The 22,931-nt window shown below is 42.1% G+C and overlaps 1 protein-coding gene across 2 annotated transcripts in view; it reads right to left on the bottom strand.

The window, feature by feature from the left end:
- The window catches only part of tmem183a (transmembrane protein 183A), a 52,858-nt gene extending 31,139 nt beyond the window's left edge, over positions 1-21,719 (bottom strand). For both annotated transcript variants that reach the window (XR_007249719.2, XM_048553230.1), the window contains exons 1-4: positions 21,512-21,719; positions 16,457-16,546; positions 12,571-12,738; positions 7,602-7,758 (exon numbers count right to left, since the gene is read on the bottom strand). Coding sequence is in view for 1 of the 2 variants with exons in the window: in XM_048553230.1 (XP_048409187.1) it covers positions 7,602-7,758; positions 12,571-12,738; positions 16,457-16,546; positions 21,512-21,572 (476 nt within the window). In the remaining variant the exon portion in view is untranslated. The remainder of the gene's footprint in view (positions 1-7,601; positions 7,759-12,570; positions 12,739-16,456; positions 16,547-21,511) is intronic.
- Positions 21,720-22,931: the final 1,212 nt, after the last annotated feature.

Here is a 22,931-nt window from a genome sequence, read left to right as displayed (position 1 = left end):
TTCCACACTGTAGGGATTCTATGGTCTATGATCGCTCAAAGCACATAGCACATGTTCATTATCTATTGCACACATTGCCTAAAACATTCTATACAACCATTAGCTATCCAATCAGCAAGTGGTTATCAGTCAAAATGAATTTAACTGGCAGCAGAATGAATTAAGACTATAAACAATTGATTAATCAATGTTAAAAGGAAAAGGACGTGAAAAAGTAAAGGCAATGTAATTAAAAATGATGATTAGGTTTAACTGCCCTCATTGCTACCGACAATTATATTTCCAGCCCATTCTACACTGGAAATAAAAAGGAAGTTTGCTTACGTTCGTGAGGAAAATTGGCTTCAATTGGCAAGAAGGAACGCAATCCATACGCCCCCTTGGGGAGAGTATGGAATGACAGAACACAACTTAAAAATAAGAGGTCACCTGCTTAAAATGGAAATACAGAAAGGGTTGTTAGCCTGTGGAATTCTTCACCCACCACCAACCACCAACCCCCACCCCCCAAGAGTGGTGGAGCCAGAGTCACTGAATATTTTAAAGGCTGAGTTGCTAACATTCTTTGTTAAAGACAAAACAACTGCAGATGCTGGAATCCAAGGTCGATAAACAGGAGGCTGGAAGAACACAGCAGGCCAGGCAGCATCTGGAGTAATGGAGCAGTCAACGCTTTGGGTAATACCCTTCCTCAGGATTGGATGTGGGGATAGGGAGCTTCAGATAAAGAAGAATCGGGATGGGTAGACACAGGTTGATAGTGTTAAGTGGACACTGTGGTAGGTATGACCTGGTTGGTCGATAGGAGGGATCATTCTGCACATCCATCAACTTGGTCTACTGTTTCCACTGCTCCCGACATGGCGTCCTCTACATCGGTGACACCAAGCATAGACTTGGAGACTGTGTGGTAGAGCATCTGCACTCTACGCGACAAACAACATCTTCCGGTTGCCAACCATTTTAACTCCCCCTCCCACTCCATGAGTAACATGTCCATCCTGGGCCTCCTCTACTGTCACAATGACACCACCTGCAAACTGGAGGAGGGACACTTCATATTCCACTTCGGGAGGCTACAGCCTGATGGCCTAAACGTGGAATTCACCAGTTTTAAAATCTCCCCACTACCGCCTCATTCCGTGCCCAACCCTTCCTCATCTCTGCCTCCTTGACCTGACACAACCTGTCCATCTTCTCTCCCACCTATTTGCACCACCCCTACCACAGACCAATCCCCACCATTTCCTACCTGCACTCACCCATCACCATCCTGCCTACTTCCCCAGCCCCATCCCTCCTCTATTTATTTCCCAGCTCCCAGCCCCCTCAACATTTCTGAAGAAGGGGCCCAACCCGAAACGCAAGCTTTCCTGCTCCTCTGATGCTGTCTGGCCTGCTGTGATCCTCCAGCTCCACACTGTGTTATCTTAAACTGGCACCTCTTTATTCTGAGACTATGCTCTCTGGTTCTTAAGACTCTTCCATGAGGAGAAACATCCTCCCAAGCATTTACCCTGTCAATCTCCTTCAGAATCTTACATCATTCAGAGAGATTAGCTCTAATTCTTCTAAGTTCCAGTGAGTAGAATTCCAACCTGTTTAATCTTCGCTCATAAAGATAACCCTCTGGGAATTGCCTCAACTAAATTGATGGCTTTCTACTTACAAGTGGATCAAAACCTCTCAGTACTCCAGATGAGATCTCACTAATTTCGGTAAAACTTCCCTGCTCTAATAGTCCAAACCACTTGAACTAAGGACCAATATTCTTTAGACTTCTGATTACATCACCACTGTGCATGTGGCTGGATGTATAAGATGGTCCAAGCATCTAATTAGGCAGTTTTATTTAGATCAGTTAAACTTGCAATTATTGTCAAAGATAATTCGAACAAAAAATTAAAAAGCCAAAATTCCACAAAGGTGAAAATCGAGAGGTGATTGAAAGCTGGGTCAAGCATAAAGTTTTTTTGAATGCTGCAAAAGACAACAGGAGAAGCAGTCAGGACAGAGAGTTACGGGAACATGTTGCAAAGAATGGAGCTAGAAGTATGTTTTGCCACTGAAAGTGGAGGAAAGGCAATAGTGATGTACTGAAATTCAAATGAACTTTGCACAAAGGGCAAAAACAGAAGGGGTGAGAGCAGGAATGTGGGAAATAGAACATTGAACAGTACAGCACAGTACAGGCCTTTTGGCCCACAATGTTGTGCCAACCTATTATCCTACTAAGATCAAACTACCCTGCATACCCTACCGTTTACTATCATCCATGTTCCTATCCAAGAGTCACTTGAAGGTCCCTAATGTATCTGACAAGTTGGAAACCTAATTTAGGCACAATTAGCAAATTTAACAGTAAAACACAAAACAGAGTTAAAATACAACCATTATCAGGATAGAGGAAGTTAAATAATCTGGGAGCGCAGTGGTGAAATAGAGCAATGATGGACATGGATTCAGATCCAGAGTAAAGGAGGCACGCCAACCCCAGATCAGGCAATCTCTCACAGATAAGCAGAATCAGCACTAGAAGCTCAAACTTGCTTGTAAATAATCAAAATTGCTCAGCTCTGAAACAATTTCATTCACAGTCTCCTCCTGCAGCTTGCAACTGGAAACAGAAGATCCAATTTGACTCTGTATCCCATTGATTTTTACTTTTGACCAGTATGTCATATGGGACCTTGTCAAATGCCTGAATACAATCCATGCAGACAACATCCACTTCACTACCCATATCAAGCCTCCTTGTCAAGTCCTCAAAGAATTCAATCGAATTTATTAAGCACAACCTTCCCTGAAAGCAAAGCTGACTCCGCTGACTAGTCCATGCATTTCTAAGTGACAGTTCATCTGGACTGATTTTTACAATTTGTTTATCACCGAGTAAGACCAACTGACCTATAACTGTTTGGCATTTCCTTTGCACCCGTCTTGAAAAATGAAACCTCATTTGCATTCCTCCAGCCCTCCACCTGTGTTGAGTGAAGTCTGCAAATTAACCCTCACAGCGTCTGCTATGGCCTCCCTGATCTCCTCCAACTTCCTGGGGAACTGTCCAGCTGGCTCTGGTGACTGATCCATTTTCAATAGTTCCACCTCCTCTAACATTTACTTTCTCATGATGATTGTTTTGTCTAATATTTCACACCTCACCTCTCGGTTGACTGCATCCACATCATCCCCTTTTTTTGGGGTGGGGTGAGCCCTACAATGGGTGCGTCCAAACAAAACGGTTGCCATCAGAGTCTGTTGCTCTGCGACAGGGGAATGAAGCAGGAGTGAGGCAAAATCACGAACTTACTACTGTGGTCAAATCTTTAAGTTGTCAACAAGTGACATCATCTCCAAATTATACTGAAAACAAGGACAGAGCAGCTGGAGATTTCTATTTCTATATTCCTATTTCATGGACGGTGTTAGCCTCTGTCCCTCATTCACCAAAACAAGAGATTGCTATTTGTCTGTAGCAAAAATATTGCTTCTCCATGAGGGAGACTGAACTTGTTCACAGATGCCAGATGTAGCTTCACAAAATGTTAAACAGTCGCTGTAAGGTCTCCTTGCTCCTGCATTCAAAACCTCTTGCCTTGAAGGCCTGGTGTACTAGCACACCTAGGTCCCTCTGTATACAACAACATTTCCAAATCAACCACCACTAAAATTACACGGTGCCATTCTGAATTTTCTATCAAAATAGACAACTTTACACTGATCTGCCATTCACTCAAATTGTCTATGTCACCCTAAAGCCTTTTTTTGTCCTGCTTATTCACAATCCCCCGAGTTTTGTGTCAACAAACTTTGAACTATTACATTGAATTCCCTTAGAACACAGAACACTACAGCACAGTACAGGCCCTTCGGCCCTCGATGTTGTGCCAACCTGAAGCCCATCTAACCTACACTATTCCATTATTATCCAATGACCATTTAAATGCCCTTAAACGTGGTGAGTCTACTACTGTTGCAGGCAGGGCATTCCACGCCCTTACTACTCAGAGTACAGAAGCTACCTCTGACATCTGTCCTACATCTATCACTCCTTAGTTTGAAGCTATGTCTCCTCATGCTGGCCATCTCCATCCAAGGAAAAAGGCTCTCACTGTCCACCCTATCCAATCCTCAGATCATCTTGTATGTCTCCATTAGGTCACCTCTTAACCACCTTCTCTCTAACGAAAACAGCCTCAAGTCCCTCAGCCTTTCCTCATAAGACCTTCCCTCCATACCAGGCAACATCCTAGTAAATCTCTCTGCACACTTTCCAATGCTTCCACATCCTTCCTATAATGCGGCCAACAGTAATATGGACTATGCAATACTCCAAGGGCGGCCATACCAGAGTTTTGTACAGCTGCAACAGTGACCTCATGGCTCTGAAACTCAATCCCTCTACCAATAAAACCTAACACACCATACGCCTTCTTAACAACCCTATCACCCTGGGTGGCAACTTTCACGGATCTATGTACATCGACATCGAGATCTCTCTGCTCATCCACACTACCAAGAATCTTACCATTAGCTCAGCACTCTGTATTCCTGTTACTCCTTCCAAAGCGAATCACCTCACACTTTTCCATATTAAACTCCATTTGCCACCTCTCATCCCATCTCTGCAGCTTATCTATGTCCCTCTGTAACCTGCAACATCCTTCTGCACTACCCATAACTCCACCAACTTGTGTCATCTGCAAATCTACTAACCCATCCTTCTATGCCCCCATCCAGGTCCCAAAACAGATCCCTGCGGTACACCACCATGAACTGAACTGCAGGATGAACATTTCCCATCAACCACCACCCTCTGTCTTCTTCCAGATAGCCAATTTCTGATCCATGGCACTAAATCACCCTCAATCCCATGACTCCATATTTTATGCAATAGCCTTCTGTGGGGAACCTTATCAAACACTTTACTGAAATCCACGTACACCACATCAACCGCTTTACCCTCACCTACCTGTTTAGTCACCGTCTCAAAGAGCTCAATAAGGTTTGTGAAGCTCAACCCACCCTTCACAAAACTGTGTTGACTATCCCTGATCAAATTAGTCCTTTCCAGATGATTATAAATCCTATCTCTTATAATCCTTTCCAACACTTTACCCACAAGTGAAGTAAGGCTCACTGGTCTGTAATTACCAGGACTGTCCCTCCTCCCCTTCTTGAACAAGGGGATAACATTTGATATTCTCCAGACTTCTGGCACAATTCCTAAAAATAATGATGACATAAAGATCAAAGCCAAAGGCTCTGCAATGTCCTCCCTAGCTTCCCAGAATCATTGATGCTTACTTTGAATAGCTGGTGTCCAAGCGTATTGATCCTAATGGTGCCCTACTTGTCAAAGCCTTCTATTCTATTCATTTATTTCCACTCGGTTTCCTGTCTTCCAACCAATTCCCAATCCACACCGAATATTCCTGTTTTTTATTTTGCATAATAACCTCAAGTGAGACTTTATTAAATGCTTTTGGGAAATCCAAATGACTTCATCAACTGGTTCTACCAATTACATCTTCAAACAAACTTCAGTAGTTTTGTCAAACATGATTTCACTTTTCCTAAATTGATAGACAGCAGCTCCAGGACAACAACTAATAACTTTCCTGATCCCCTCTGTATTGGGCAGTCAAAGATCACTGACATGGTCCGTGGCAGTACTGCCCACATCCCACTGGCAAACATACAGAAATAATCTAAAGCCCCTGTGCAGCCCTGCCTCAATTTTAAAATTCCCATTCCTGTTTTCAAATTTCTCCATCATCTTCCCCTTTCTATTTCCACATGCTCCATATCCTTTCTCCAGACAGAACAGTCAAATTTTAAACAGACAAAACTGTCAAAGGCTAATCAGATACACCTTCTGATTCAGCAACTGCTGCTGGAGGGAGGGAGAGGGGCAGCTCCGAGCAGCTTCTCACTCTGGCCCGAGCCATCAGCTGAGACAAAGCTAAGGGTCCTGTCAGCCAAAGTGGTAGGGAATCCTCAACTGAGGAAAATGTTGGATATTTCCGAGACCTCCTGCAGATGGTGGAATTGTCAGAACAAGGTAGACTCCGGACTCAAAACATTGATTCTCCTTTCTTTCCACAGGCGCTGACAGACCCAAGTTTCTCCAGCAGTATATGTTTTTGTTTCAGATCTTCAGCATCTGCAGTTCTTTGTGTTATTCACGCAAAGCTCGGAGGGTTGTGATCATTTGGTGATTTTAAATTCTAGATACTGTAAGAAAGTCAGAGTAGTCAGTAAGGATTGGAGCGACAGTCATGTGGCAGTTAATGCTCATTGGAATGCATCAGCATGATTCTCAATATGTTGGAACTTTGGAGGGAGTGCACACCAAGGCAGTCACAGAGAAACCATCCAGGTGCAGAATCATAGAACAATACTACATGGAAACAGACACTTTGGTCCAACCAGTCCGTGCTGAACGTAACGCTAAGCTAAGCTGGCCCCACCTGCCTACTTCTAGCCCATATTCCTCCAAACATTTCTTGTTCATGTACTTATCTAATGTCTTTCAAGCACTGTAACTGTGATCAAGTCCACCACTTCCTCAGAAGTTTATACCACATACGAACCACCCTCTATGTTAAAAAAAATCCCCCCCATGTCTTTTTTAAAATCTCTCCCGCCTCACCTTAAAAATGTGGCTGCTGGTTTTGAAACTGCACATCCTAGGGAAAAGACACCTATCATTAATCCTATCTATACCCCTCATGATTTTATAAACCTCTATCAGGTCACCTCTCAACCTCCTACACTTCAGTGAAAGAAGTCCAAGGCTATCCAGCCTTTCTTAATAACTCAAACCTTCCATACCCAGCAACATCCTGGTACATCTCTTCTGAACCCTCTCTAGCTTCATGATACCCTTCCTGTAACTGGGCGACCAGAACTGGGCACAGTATTCTAGAAGAGGCCTCACCAATGTCTGCTCAACTTCAACATGACTTCCCAATTCCTATGTTCAAAAGACTGGGCAATGAAGGCAAGCATGCAAAACACCTTGCAATTTTGGCAACAGTAGGTAAAATGGACAAAGTTGTGAAGGTGTTTTGTGATCTAGGATTTGAAATTCAATTTTGTACTGAAGGAAGTGGAGCTGCAATTTCTCAGATTATTTCAAATAAAACTGAACAAGGGTATCCAGTATAAAGGCAGTACTGACATTTAGGGGTGGACAAAAAAGGATTGGCTTCAGTCTTGCTAATGTGCAATCCAGAGAAATATTTATTCATCAACAACAATGTTTGATAAGATTGCTGTGGGGGGTAATTAAGGTTTAGAAAATGATAAAAAGACAATTGAGCATCTCTTCACTGTGGGTTGCATTTATGATTTTTAGCACAAATATTCAACAACAAACTGATACAGACAATTTACAAGTGCACCTGAAACTTCAACTTGATTTGTTTTGTAAGCCTTTGATAAAGGGTTGTAGTTGTTGTTCAGATTGCGTACTTAAATTCCAATTTAAAAAAGCAAATCCCTACATACATATGTTGCTGTAGTAACAACTTCATGGAAATCAGTCTCCACAATTAGCAACAGTCCAGAGAACAAAAGAAATCAATACTTCTTACCTTCTGTATAACCTGGTCCAAAAAGCAGCAGTACAGGTAACAGTCCAAGCATTTTTACAAATTAGAGCAAACTTGGCAACATCCTCAGGTCGTATGTAGGAGGCCAGAAATAACCAAATATCTATAGGGTACTGCTGCCCACAGTCCTCAGCATTCTCTGTTGACGAAGGGGAAGAAAACATCAGCTCACTCCAGCAAGTAGAAACGCATTACTCAATGATGTCATTGCAATCAGGTGGTGCAGCATGCGACACTGCAACATTTCCTTGTATTTTGCACTGCACAAGAACAGAGTTCAGCTGTTTTTCATAATGCATTTCGCAAGCCTTACAACAGTAGTTGATAGTCGAAAGGATCATGGATACTGTAAATCAGGATCAAAAACAGAAGTTGCTGGAAAAGCTTAGTTGGCAACATCTTGAAGAGAAATCAGAGTTAGCATTTCAGGTCCAGTGACCCTTTCTCAGAACTGATGCAAGAAAAATGCTTGGGGAAAAAAAAAAGAGACACTATTTTAGTTAGCATGAAAAGAGGGTGCTGACCGATTAGGAATATAACGTTACAAGATCTATCTTATTGGTGATCTCGTGAATAGTGCCTTAATAATTTGCTTTAAGTGTAAGCTTGTCACTGAGATTGGGCATATCAACAATGTCCTTGCCTGATAATTGATACCTTGACTAAATCTTCATTTGTTTAAGTATGAAATCACCAGAAATGGCCTACACGATCACTACTGACATTGACTGGTGTCCAGTCTACTTCAGACTACCTTGGGAGGGGGGAAGATGTTTCAAACATTTGAACCACAGGTGAAGGTAGATGTCACAAGCTGTTACTTTGCAGCAAATTCATGAGTGGTTTTCTCCACTTACTGAAAGCTGCTGTCAAGCGAAAATATAAGGTTGTAAACTTGCTTGCTGAGCCAGTGTGTTTCACTGCCGACGGTTTGTCACCCTGTTAGGTAAAACAGTCAGTGCGCCTCTGGTGAAGTGTTGCTGTTCTGACCCGCTTGTAATTTACATGCCTTGGTTTGCTGGGATGGTTTGCATCAATTCCAGTTCTGTTTTTCAGTGGCTTGTATATTAGGTTGAGTTCAATGTGTTTGTTGTAGTTCGGGTTGGAATGCCAGGGCTCCAGGAATTCCCTGGCAAGTCTGTTTGGCTGGTGCTATAATAGATGAGTTTTCCCCAGTCGAATTTGTGTCCTTCTTAGTCTGTGTGTATTCAGACCAGAGAGAATTGGTCACGTTTCCTGGTGGCTACTTGGTGTTTGTGTATCCTTATTGTCAGTGTTCTTCCAATTTGGCCTATGTGATAGTTCTTACAGTCCTTGCATGGTATTTTGTATATTATGTTCGCTTTATTGGTTGTAGGTATGTGATCATTTACATTTGTCAGTAGCTGATTAAGGGTGGTTATCGGTTTGTGGGCGACCCGGATACCTAGGGGTCTGAGTCGTCTTGTGGTCATCTCTGATAGGTCTCTGATTTATGGTAGGGTGACTAGTGTGTTTCGCTGTGTTGTGTCTTCTTGTTGTGGTCTGTCATGGAGGTAACGGCAGATTGTGCTATTTAGGTATCCATTCCTTTTAAGAACTCAGTATGTGTTCTTGTCCTGTTTTGCATAATTCCAGGTTGCTGCAGTGTGTTGCGGCTCATTTGAATAAGTCCTGGTGCAGCTCTGTTTATGGGTGTTGGGGTGGTTGCTGGCGTAATTAAGTATCTGGTCTGTATACTAATCCTAACACTGAGCAGAAAAGTGTAACACATTCAACACAGAAAAGCAGAAATCCTGGAAAGACTGAAGACAGGCAGAAACATCGGAATCTCACGAGCAGGCAAAAAATGCATGACAGCAATCCTTAATAGAGCCCAATACATCAAGAATTCTAATGCATTACTACAGATACGGACACCTATCAATAGTTGGCAATAGACCCAATGCCACAGCTAGAGAACCAGATTGCAACAACCCTGAAGAAATTACACAACTCAGGAGATATCAGCAAGACAAACTATCAAAAAAATGAAACCGGAGGGATCCAACACACCCTGCTTCTATGGAATACCTAAGGTACCCCTCAGACCCATTGTCTCAATATCAGGCACACCAACATATAGGCTAGCTAAAGAAGTACGACAGAAACTGAAATACTTAGTTAACAACGCTACCCACTCCACCGACTCCCTCCCAAGAATTCCTCAACATCATCAAGGACACCAGAATAGTAGAGGATGAGATACTGATATCCTTCGACGTTACTGTACTATTTACATCCATAAACATCGACCTAGTCAAAGAGACAATTGCCACCCCGCTGGACAAATCAGGAAGGCAGGCACCCCTTAACACCAACAGCACCAACAAGGACAGGGCCCTGAAACTGCTGGATCTGAACCTCACAACCCACTTCACTTCAACGACTGTCTATTTAAACAATCAACGTAACACCAATGAAATCCTCAATATCAGGACTGATTGCAGAAGCGGTAATACAAAGGCTCAAACAGACAGCACTCACCACTATGCAAACCAAACTGTGGGTCTGCTATGTACACCTTCATGATTATCAAATGTGCAAGACTAGAAGAAACCCAACAATACATAAATCGAGATAGTAGGAACTGCCAATGCTGGAGAATCTGAGATAACACGGTGTGAAGCTGGATGAACACAGCAGGCCAAGCAGCAGAGGAGCAGGAAAGCTTGACATTTCAGTTCGGGACCCTTCTGACTGAAGAAGGGTCCCAAATCAAAACGTCAAGCTTTCCTGCTCCTCTGGTGCTGCTTGGCCCGCTGTGTTCATCCAGCTTCACACCATGTTATAACACAATCTACATCCTTCTGCGAATTTTATTCAGGTGAGAAGAGGAGAATAACTGACTACCCTTCCTAGACATATTGGCAAAATGTATGAACAACAGGAAACTAAAGACTGGCGTATATAGAAAGACCACACATATGGACCAGATACCTAATTACACCAGCAACTGCCCAACATCCATGAATAGAGCTGCATCAAGACATTATTCAAAGGAGCCACAATACACTGCAGCAAGCTGAAATAGAGCAAAACAGAACAGGAGCACTTATGTGGAGTTTTGAAAAGAAATGGATACCCAAATCATGATCTGCCATTACATCCACAACAGACCACAACAAGAAGACAGAATACAGCGAGACATACTACTCACACTGCCACATATCAGAGACATACTAGAGATGACCACAAGGCTACCCAGACCCCTAGGTATCAGAGCAGCCCACAAACCAACAACCACCTTGTGACAGCTGCTGATGAACATAAACAAACACATACCCACAATCAATAAAACTAATGTAATATACAAAATACCACGCAAGGACTGTGAGAAATATTACATTGGCCAAACTGGAAAAACACTGACAATGAGGATACATGAACACCAACTAGCCATCAACAGACATGATCAATTCTCACTGGTCTCAATACTCACAGACAAAGGAGCACATGAATTTGGCTGGAACAACACTTCCATAATAGCACAAACCAAAGAGAGACATGCCACAGAATTCCTGGCGACCTGGCATTCCAACAACTGGAACCCCATCAGCAAACACATTGGTGGTTTGTATGTTGGATCCAGTTCAAAAAACAGAATTGAATGTCAGGACAACCACCCCAGCAAACTGAAGCATATAAATAACAAGCAGGACAGAACAGAACAGCAACTCTTCACTGGAGACGCATTGAGGATGTTACCTAGCAGGGCAATGAAACATCTGCAATTAAACACACTGGCTTGGCAAGCAAGTCTACAACCTCACTCACAACCCAAGCTACAAATCTTCTCAAAAACTTTAAGCCAAAGTATGTTTTGCCTTCCAGACAAATGTGTCATGTAATACAAGTTTCAGTGCTGGTGTGATGCTAGATTTGAAGGCTCAGATCCCAAAGTTGGCAGACCAAAACAAAAAAGTATCCCATTGATCATTCACGGCTGGCAGCATGCCATTCATAGTCAACGAGCCCACTTTGCAAGTCAGAAAAGTAAATCCACCATTAGGCACAATTCTGCTCATGAAAATCATGTATTAAATAATCCAGACTGTGCTAAGAGTTACAACAGAAGCCAATTTAAGATCATCAGCCTGCAGCTACAGAAATAAATATTCAGAACTGTTTTACATAGGCTAAAGGAATTTGTACATGCATCTTTTTCAATAAGAAAGATCAAGCAGACAGTCAAACTCTGCTGTATCTCCATGTTATCACTCTGACCAATCAGAATCTATCTGCAATGACCCAATCGATCAGCACATTCTTTCTTATGCTGAAAAAAAACACCATTTTATTAAGATAACAAGGTGTAGAGCTGGATGAACACAGCAGGCCAAGCAGCAGAGGAGCAAGGCGGCTTGTTATCTCAGATTCTCCAGCATCTGCAGTTCCTACTATCTCTGAAACCATTTTATTTAAGTCTGTTCTTGGGTCCCACTTTTAATAAGCACATGACAGGTCAAAACTTCAACATCTTATCTCCCTATAGTAAGTTTGGTGCTACCAAGTACTTATTTATTTTGTACTCCGTCATGAAGGAGTTAGATGAAGTTACCTGTGAAATGTGTGTTTATCTATGAGACACGCAATGCAAGACACAAAGGAGGATTAGTTAAACAGAAAGAAACCCCATGTAAATCTTATATTTTGCTGCGTGTATAACGTGTACTTCCTGTGTTTGTTGCTTACCACAAGTGTGTTGCAAGACAGGAGGAAACCCATGTATATGCAATTTGTAAAACATACACAATAATGGATCTGGCAGCTTTGGGCAGTAAAGCTAACAGTTCCTTTCAAATAGCAATATATTGCATATAGAGTATGACAAAAGGGAAAAATATTAATTTTAATTGAAAAATAGCATCAGAAGTTTTAGACAAATTTCTAGCTTTGTTTATAATTTGCTGTTGCAATGAGAGCGAATTACCTTGCTGTCTTTTGCTTTTCTTCTTCCTAGAAACCTTCAACTCATTTGAGTGGCCATCCAGATCTACTTCATCACTGCTGTCACAGTCCAATCGATCCACAGAAACAGAGGAAAGAGCTTCTTCTGTCACAGGAACTTGGGAAGCTTCCAAACCGCACAGTAACTTTACTGAAATAATACCACTGAATTATTGGTATGCACTCAACAATAAACTGTACAAACATGACATTTCCCAGGGTTTTGACTAATTTTTTCATGTAAAATGTTTTTAAATGTCCAAGTGATCTGATTAAAGCCAGTGTCACCAATAGTTAATATCAATTTTAGTGATAAAGACAATATTCCTTTTTTGTGTCTTAATCATATTGACTCTTAAGGCATCCAAGAGCTTAATTCTAGAGGACTCTCTCTCTTGCTCTTGGTTCAGTCTGCAAATAGAACCTTGAAAATATCAGAGATGCTAAAATTTCAGTAGTTAAAAGGACAGACAGTGGCGCAACATTTATACACAAATTAAAGATATTATATTTCGACTGAAGGAGATTGGTTTGTATAAATTTTTCCCCTACGGAATTTTGATACCAATTTATATAAACATAATTCTATACAGGAGACATAACTTATAAGTTATAAAATATTGGCAGATTTTATGTATTTAAAACACAAGATTTTAAAATGTAATCTTATACAACTGGTTATTAGAGCTGCTAGTAAAACATACATTCAAAAGAAACTCTATGATTCGTACATGATAAGGCACTGCAACTGAACTGAGATTTAACAGTTTTACTCTCTGGGTTAAAAAAAACTTAGATTTTTACACAGAACTGCAATTAAAACTTCTTTTTCACATCTGCTTTCTAATCTTTTGATCAGTGCCAGATTTAGTCAACAGATCAAAGCCTACATATAAAGGAAATCCTGAGTAATACCTATTTAAGCCAGGGCTTCCATTCAAATTACATCATGTAAGATGTTCATCCACACAAACAGAACTTATAAGCAGATTTACATGAGATCAAGGTAAATTCAGCATGTCCCCACTAACCAAGCAGTTCCAATTCAGGGATCCTCAGATTAAGGATATGGGGTAGGCCATTTAGGGCCGAGACAAGAAGATATTTCTTCATCCAGAATGGTGAGCCTGAGTATTTCACTGCCACAGAAAGCAGTTAAGGACAAAGCACTGAATGTTTAAGAAAAATAATTCAACGTAGCTCTTAGGGATAAAGGGATCAAAAGGTCTGGGGAGAAAGCAAGAAGGTACTGAGTTGGATGATCAGCCACGATCAGATTGAATGGTCTACGCCTGCTTCTATTTTCAACATTTTTACAACAATTTTACCTTTGAGTGCACTGTCAATATTAAAGTTGCACAAGTCCTCAGGGCCTTTTGCTCAAGCGTACCATGAATCTAAAGCAGTAACCATCAGCTTGACTCTGTCAAGAGCGCTGTAATTTTTTTGGTTACCAGGCTCGAACATCACTGAGTAGTGTTGAGAGAGAGATATGCTGTGGGCACTGTTTTTCTTGCATTCATCAGGTTACACGCAACAGCTCCAAATTTCAAAGGGAATGGCAAACATATTTAGGAGAAAAAGGTGCTGTTTGGTTGATAAGTTGGTGCTGTTGATTGAAGTGTCACAACAGAGAATACTCTAGAAAACAAACATCTATCAAGCTTTAAAAATCAAAAAAAAAAGTCAACTTTGACTGGTTATGGTTCTGCCAATAGGAATTCACCAGGAAATATTGTCCACATTTTGCTGATTGACTAAACAAAAATGTGTAATGCCTCGACATATTCATTCTGTTTGCAGAAGTACACACTGCACCCAAACACCAGAATACAGTGTCAAACATTAAATACAATGGTGTGATTGGGCAATACTAACTGACCACTCCAGTACATGCCAAGAATGACACTAACATCTAATTTAACATCATCAGTTTGGATTGCCATAGGACACACTTACATTTGTTAGATGCTCCATATATTCAGACAATGCAAACAGAGTAGGTCCAGGCAATAACCCTTTGTCAATTAAACAAAAGAACTGGGAATAACTCATCCCTTGTGTATTCCCCATACCAACAAGTCAACCAATCAAAGGAAACTTGCCTTTTTACAAGTTAAGCAAAGGAGAAAGGAACAAATATTCCAGGGCACTGCTTCAACTAGAATCTATCAGACTATTCACATGCCGTGTTGATTTAATAGTCTAATGTTACTCCTGCTAAATACAGAAAGAAAAGCTTCAACAGGAATTAACTTATTACGAGCACAACTTTTTATCAAATGAAACCAAGACTAGCACTCGGACCACACGTATGAAGATGATCTTCCTTCCTTCAAATTATGTGTGCACTTTTGTTAAGCAATTGCAATTCATAAAATTACATTCTCCAGTTTGTGATTTTTAAACAATTTTTTTGGATGCCACGAGCAAGACCAGTACTTGTTGTCCATCCGTTTCCAAAGATAATTAAAGTCACGTACAGTCTGGACCAGGTATGGATGGCAGATTTCCTTTCAAGCAAAGATAGTAAATCAGATGAATTTTTATGACAATCGGTGGATGGCCTCAGGAAGACTATTATTGTGACTAACTTACTTTGCTAAAACTTTATCAGTTGAATTTAAATTCCAATAGCTACAGCATCAGCCTGGGTCTCTGGAATTTGATTCTACCATATGACTCAACCACTATGTCACTGTCTTCATATCAAATCCCTACACTACTCATATCTACTTAAAACTAGCAAGGCTCATATGGTTAATGTAAGAATTGAAAGTACACATTGGACCACTTCTGTACAAAAGACCCTCTCTTCCACTGTCAAACTTCAACAGCCCTCTCTATGCTGTCTCAAGATTAAGGTGCCTGCATTGAGAACTGCTCAACAAGCAACAGAACGATTCTACAGTTAATAATCACTCTGATATACCCTAATAAATTGAACACAACCATTATGCCCTATGCCAAAAAATCCTGATTTTAACATTCTTCCCCCTAAAACAAAGCGCACAAGAAATTACTACAGAACTGCAACCTATTCAAGTACAAGCAATGAATTAAGCTAAGATGGCTTTAAACAAATGGTGAACCACATTGGTCATTCAACAATATGAAAAGTATTTCTAATCCTATGACAAGATCATAAATTCAAGCCCGATCAAGAAGCTTCAGGCACATTGCTCAGGTTAACACTCAACCACAAAATTAAAAGTACTGGATAATGTCATGCTTTGACTGAAATATTAAATACAGGCTCTAATTGTCTCCTCAGGTGCATACAAAAAAAATCCCACGGCACTATTTCAGGAGAACAAGGTAATTCTCCTAATGCTTTTGTCAATATATCATGCACAACAAAAATAAAGCAGGTTATGTAGTCATTCATATAATGGCTATTTGTGGAAGTTGATTAACTGCAAATTGGCTGCTATGATTTCTTTCTTACTAGAGTGTCAACATTACAGACAATGTAAGACTTTGGAACATCTTGAGGAAATGCAAGATCTATATAAATGAAAGATTTTTTTCTAGACTATAACATGCCTTGCTTGTATGCTTTGACAGAATGCTAAATGATAGACATTTGAGGGGAAAATGTCTCTTTCTTAAATAGTAGAAGACTAGATAATTTGTTCACTTTTGCACATGTAGCCTGTAACAATCATGTGACTAATCTGCTTGCAGTCTAAGAATTACTGTACAACTATGTGACAAAGCTATTGACCAAGATAACTTGTTTAGTTATTACGTCTTACCAAGTTTAATGAATAGAACCAGAATGTGTCGAATCTAAAACCATAGATTAAAAAGTTAGAGATCTGACAAAATCTTAAATAATATTTTTCAAAATATTCATACAAACCAACCTTCTTTCTGAATTGCATTTGCTACAGCTTTCTTTATTCTACCAGTCTTCACGATAGCTGGATCTGAATCGGCATAATCTGCCACAGTAACTGGAGTGGGAAACAAAAGTTAAACTGTTATAAATACATGAAATGAAAATGCAAATTCAAACATTATCTGCTGTCAATACAATTCTAATTGTAACTGAGGCGCTCAATGAAGTTGGCAGAACAAGAATGGATACGGAAGGGTACCAATCCTTCCTCCCGCCAAGTCTCACATGGTTCTGTCAAATGATCCGTGCCTCATCTTTGTATCTCTCACTAATTGGTGAAATCAGTATTTATTTCTTAGGAGACAAATAAATGTAGAGGCATCATTAACAAAGTTGAATATCACAGAAAACAAAAAGCGATTTTTTGTGTCAAAGGTATTAAATCAGTCCATCATTGATAATCAAGTATTCATTAATTATGCAGACCACCCTAACCATAATCTAGAAAATGCCAGTATTTATCAGTTTTAATAGTTGCAATTGCAGGGATTCATTTTAGAGTAAGAGAAACAGCAACAATCTCCATCTATTTAAACAACAACCAAACTACTGATCCAAAGAATTTTGCTACAATCTTCTACTGTGGAGTTAAAATAAAACTATCTAGGCTGAACATTTTAGTATTAAAGGAGAAAGTTAAGAGAAGGTAATAGAAACATGTAGATGTTCACTTCGAGATAACCACATTCTATGATGTTGATGTTGATTTTGAAAATTAAATGGAATCTTGTCTGACTACAACAATACCACAATTTCAATCTTCCTTCCAACAAAAAACATGAAACTGAAAAATAAACTGAATGTAGAACTGTAATAAAACAGAGAATATCAGTACTGCAGAAACACTGCTTTTATCTCTTTGGCATCAGAACTCCTTGACTATGTCAACAACTGAATTCAATTTATAGAATATACATTAGTAACTGACAACGGATCATGGAGTCAGCCTAGGATAATTGAATATTAAATCATTATTGTAAAACTTTTTATAGGAACATCAAGTTGTCCATTTCTGACACTCACCACTTGAGAAAACACAAATGGTGTTGTACTAGGCAACAATACATAAATTAACTAACAAAATATATCACCTTTAATGCAGTAGAAGTCTCAAAGTCCTTCAAAGAAGCCTTATCAGGCAAATTTTGAGAAAACAAGGTGTGGAGCTGGATGAACACAGCAGGCCAAGCAATATCAGAGGCGTAGGAAAGCTGACGTTTCAGGCCTAGACCCATCTTCAGAAATGGGGAGGGGAAGGGGATTCTGAAATAAATAGGGAGACGGGGGAGGCGGATATGGATAGAGGAGAAGATAGGTGGAGAGGAGACAGACTGGTCAAAGTAGCAGGGATGGAGCCAGTAAAGGTGAGTGTGGGTGGGGAGGAGATAGATCAGTCCAGGGAGGACAGACAGGTCAAGGGGGTGGGATAAGGTTAGTTGGAAGGAGATGGTAGTGGGGCTTGAGGTGGGAGGAAGGACAGCTTCGGGAGGCAGGGACAAGGTGGGCTGGTGTTGGGATACGGTACGGGGAGGGGAGATTTTGAAACTTGTGAAATTCACACTGGTACCATCGGTTGCTGTTACTGTTACTGCAACCTTCAGGTAGCATCATAGAACATAACAGCACAGTACAGGCCCTTCAGCCCTCGATGTTGTGCCGACCTGTCATACCGATCTGAAGACCATCTAACCTACACTATTCCATGTACGTCCATATGCTTATCCAATGACGACTTAAATGTACCTAAAGTTGGCGAATCCACTACCGTTGCAGGCAAAGCGTTCCATTCCTTTACCACTCTGAGTAAAGAAACTACCTCTGACATTTGTCCTATATCTTTCACCCCTCAATTTAAAGCTATGCCCCCTCATGCTCGCTGTCACCATCCAAGGAAAAAGGCTCTCCCTATCCAACCTATCTAACCCTCTGATTACTTTACATGTTTCAATTAAGTCACCTCTCAACCTTCTTCTCTCTAATGAAAACAGCCTCAGGTCCCTCAGCCTTTCCTCATAAGACCTTCCCTCCATACCAGGCAACATCCTAGTAAATCTCCTCTGCACCCTTTCCAAACCTTCCACATCCTTCTTATAATGCGGTGACCAGAACTGTACACAATACTCCAAGTGTGGCCGCACCAGAATTTTGTACAGCTTCACCATAACCTCTTGGTTCCGGAACTCGATCCATCTATTAATAAAAGCTAAAACACTGTATGCCTATTTAACAGCCCTGTCAACCTGGGTGGCAACTTTCAAGGATGTGTGTACATGGACACCGAGATCTCTCTGCTCATCTACACTACTGTGGCAAAGGAGGCAGCCCAGGATGGACATGTTGTCTGAGGAATGGGAGGGGGAGTTGAAATGGTTCGCGACTGGGAGGTGCAATTTGTTTAGTGCGAAACGAGCACAGGTGTTCTGCAAAGCGGTCCCCAAGCCTCTGCTTGGTTTCCCCATGTACAGGAGGCTATGTTGGCCTCCTGCCGTATCCCAAAAACAGACAGGCTTGTCCACGCCTCCCTAACCTGTCCTTCCTCCCACTATCCCCTCTTCCTACCTCAAGCTCCACCCCCATCTCCTCATCCCACCCCCTTGACCTGTCCGTTCTCCCTGGACCGACCTCTCTCTTCCCTACCTCCCCACCTACACTCAACTTTTCTGGCTCCATCCCCACCTCTTTGATCTGTCTGTCTCCTCTCCACCTACCTTCTCCTCAATCCATCTTCTATCCGCCTTTCCCTCTCTCCATGTTTATTTCAGAACCCCCTTCCCCTCCCTCATTTCTGAAGAAGGGTCGAGGCCCAAAATGTCACCCCAACCTGCAGAATGTGGTAACAGACAAGTGCAACAGCGATGGGAGAAACTGGGAGAGTGGAAGGGAGTTTTTAACAAGAAACAGGGTGTGAGGATGTACAATCCAGGTAGCTGTGGGAATCATTGGGTTTGTAGTGGATATCTGTGGCCAGCCTATCCTTAAGAATGGAAATCAAGATGTTGAGGCAAGGAAGGGGGGAGTCAGAGATGGACTAGGTTAAGCTGACAGCAAGGTAGAAACTGGAAGTAAAACTGATTTTTTCCAATTCTAGACAAGAGTGGGAAGCAGCATCAATGCTGTAATTGATATGCTCGAGAAATAGTTGTCAGGGGGTAGCTCAGTAGGATTAGAAGAAGAAATGTTCCACGTACCTCACAAACAGACAGGTGTAACTGGGGCCTATGTGGGTATCCATACCTTTGATCTCAAGGCAAAGAGAAGTTGAAGGACATGTTGTTCAAAGTGAGGACATGCTCCACCAGTGAGGAGGGGGGTGGTGATTGGGGATGGTTGAAGCCTTTATTTGAGGAAGAAGTGGAGACATCCCAGAACTACTTTAATGGAGGATGACTGTGTAAAGGGATTACACATCCATGGTGAAGAGGAGGTAGATGGTGCCTGTGACCAGGAAATTCTGAAACGGATCTGAAGCATCAGAAGAATCATGGACTTAAAACGTAAAGGGACCAAATAAAGGGAGAAGAAATTTGAGTCAAGGTTCAAAGATACAAGTTCCTGGGGCTGCAACAGGCAGTAACAACGGGTCTGACTCGGCAGTTCTGTTTTTGAAGTGATTTTGGGATTACGCAGTCTGGCTTTTCTGATGAAGGGTCTAGGCCCGCAATGTCAGCTTTTGTGCTCCTAAAATGCTGCTTGGCCTGCTGTGTTCATCCAGCCCCACACTTTGTTATCTGGATTCGACAGTTCTGTCTTTGGATTTTGGGGAGGAGGTAAAAGCAGGCCTCATAGGGTTGGTGAACACGTGTTTGGAGTCTGCGGGGAGATCATGGTGGTGGCAGTGGTGGGGGAAATCCCCAAATAAAACGAGTAACCATTGCGGACACAATGGCCTATTGTTTATTGATGGGATCATGGTCCAGAGCAAGACAGAAGGAGCTATTCAAAAGTTGGCACTCAACATCCACAGTCTAGAGATCAGAGTTGGATCTGAGAGCATGAGTGCAGTCAGAGGGAGATAAATTGAAATGGGCAATGGAGGCAGAGAAATTCAGGCCATCAATGTTGACAGTTCTCAAAATGAACTGGCTGAGTGTAGGTAAAAGGCCAGAGGAAGGGGTTCAGGTGGAAGGAGAGTGTTAGACGTGGTTGACAGTATCTCAGAGTTGGGGAAGTGGGGTCTTGTACAAAAAAGTGGGGCAAAAGCAATGGAAGAGTTAACCATCATGTCATGCCCAATTTTCACTGAAGGCAGGATAACGGAGTTGTGAAACATATCAGCAATGACGGAACGGTGGAGCGGACTCAATGAGCTATTGACTGCCTAATTCTGCTCGTATATCTAGGGTTTCGATACCACTTTCGTCCACCATTCGATTTCACCTAACATTATCTCCATATCCTTCCTTCCACAGATGCTGCCAGGTCTCCTCAGCATTTCCAGCTCATTATTTCTTGGTGACAATACACCTGACTCTCTTCTCGAAGGTCTACTTCGTGGAGACCGTGTCCGGTGCGGAAATCGGGCGGGCAGCTTCGCTCCAGAGCATTTCCCTGCACAGGCTGTCTCGGATTATGATCGTTTCTCAGACCTCAAAGCGCAACCCGAACTTGACAAGTGCCCAGCTCCCTGACCGACGGCTCCTCTGTCCAATCGGAAACCTCGGGAGGACAATGGGCACCAGTCAAAACCAATGGAGACACACTATCGCGTTACCCCACCCACTCCGGGCCAGCAGATTTGGCTGCATACTCCAATCACCACCACTGCCCACCCCGCCACCCCTTCATAAGATAATAAAATGTGAGATAATAAAATGTGAGGCTGGATGAACACAGCAGGCCAAGCAGCATCTCAGGAGCACAAAAGCTGACGTTTCGGGCCTAGACCCTTCATCAGAGAGGGGCTCTGAGATGCTGCTTGGCCTGCTGTGTTCATCCAGCCTCACATTTTATTATCTTGGAATTCTCCAGCATCTGCAGTTCCCATTATCCCCGCAAACCCTTCAATTCGCTTTCTCTCAACCTGTTTCAGAAGAAATGTTTCCGCGGTATTTCAGCCGTTTTCTGTTCCCTTTCTTTGGCATGGCGACGGCAACACGAGACCAAAACACGTTATCGAGAGTTCTTCCATGTTGCGGAACCGGCAGGAGAAAGGGAAAAAAAAGAGAAAGTGATTGAGTGAATAAAAGTCACTCCCCCGGGATCTTCAGCCATATTGGAACTGAGACTCCCATCCGCCCCCGCGCCACACACACGGCGCCTGCGCAGCCTTCCGCTGACTTCTCATGGGCAGGCGCCGCCCCGGGGAGGGGGGCGGCGGGGTTGTCAGTGACCACAAAAAGATGAACTCGCCTTGCACCCCTTTGCAACGCGTACTTTTGAAAACATCGGAAGTAGCAACAAGAAAAGAGTAAGGGGTTCCTGCTCTGAAAATCAAAACGATCACTGCTGACAGAACAAAGAACTGCAGAGGCTAGAAATTTGAAACAAAAAAAATGGCTGGAGAAACTCGGCAAGTCAGGCAGCATCTGTGGACAGAAGACAGATAAACAGAAGAAAAGGCTCAGTCTCCACCAACCTGCTTACAACCACCATCCCGCCTCACCACTCACCCCTTCAAATTGCTGGCCAGATTCAACAGGGCAGCATCTGTGGAGAGAACACAGAGTTAATATTATGAGTCTAGTCACTCTTCTTCAGAACGGATAGCATCTAAGAAATTGTGGTATTTTATGCTAATTAACTGGGGCGGACGGAGGGGGGTGGGTGGTGATTACCTGGTGAGTGGATGCTGAGCCCATAGAGAAAGGGGAAAAGGAAAACACCGTGTCATCAGCATCTCTACCACTTTTTCCTAGATGCTACCAGTTCTGAAGAAGGGTCACTGCAGTCGAAACATCGACTTGGTTGCCTCTACACAAATGCTGCCAGATCTGCTGAGTTTCTACAGAAATTTCTGTTTTTAGTAACAATTGATGTTGCCCATGGAGTTCAAATAGGAGGGAAGAAGCTTTGAAATGACTTTCTGGGTCGGGGGTAGGGAGTGCTGTCCAGATGGGCAAATGTGGGAGGGAGCAGAGGTTGCTGGTAAGCTGCTGGAAGTGGATGTAGTTGAGTCCAGAAGGGAGAACAATCGCCAAATAGAAAGTTCACAATGGGTATCGTCGCATCAAACATCCTCAGGTGGTGACAATTTATTTAAAATCTGAAATGGTTGATCACCCTGATCTTAGGCTTCATTTTCCAGACGCTCCCTAAATCTTTGATTTAGAGTCATAGAGATGTACAACATGGAAACAGACACTTTGGTCTAACCCATCCATGCCGACCAGATAACCTAAATTAATCTCGTCCCATTTGCCAGCATTTGGTCCATATCCCCTGAAACCCTTCCTGTTCATTGACCCGTCCAGATGCCTTTTAAATGTTGTAATTACCAGTCT

This window comes from Stegostoma tigrinum, chromosome 21 (assembly GCF_030684315.1).
Source record: "Stegostoma tigrinum isolate sSteTig4 chromosome 21, sSteTig4.hap1, whole genome shotgun sequence".
Lineage (NCBI taxonomy): Eukaryota > Metazoa > Chordata > Chondrichthyes > Orectolobiformes > Stegostomatidae > Stegostoma > Stegostoma tigrinum.
This window is presented reverse-complemented; position numbering and strand designations above follow the sequence as displayed.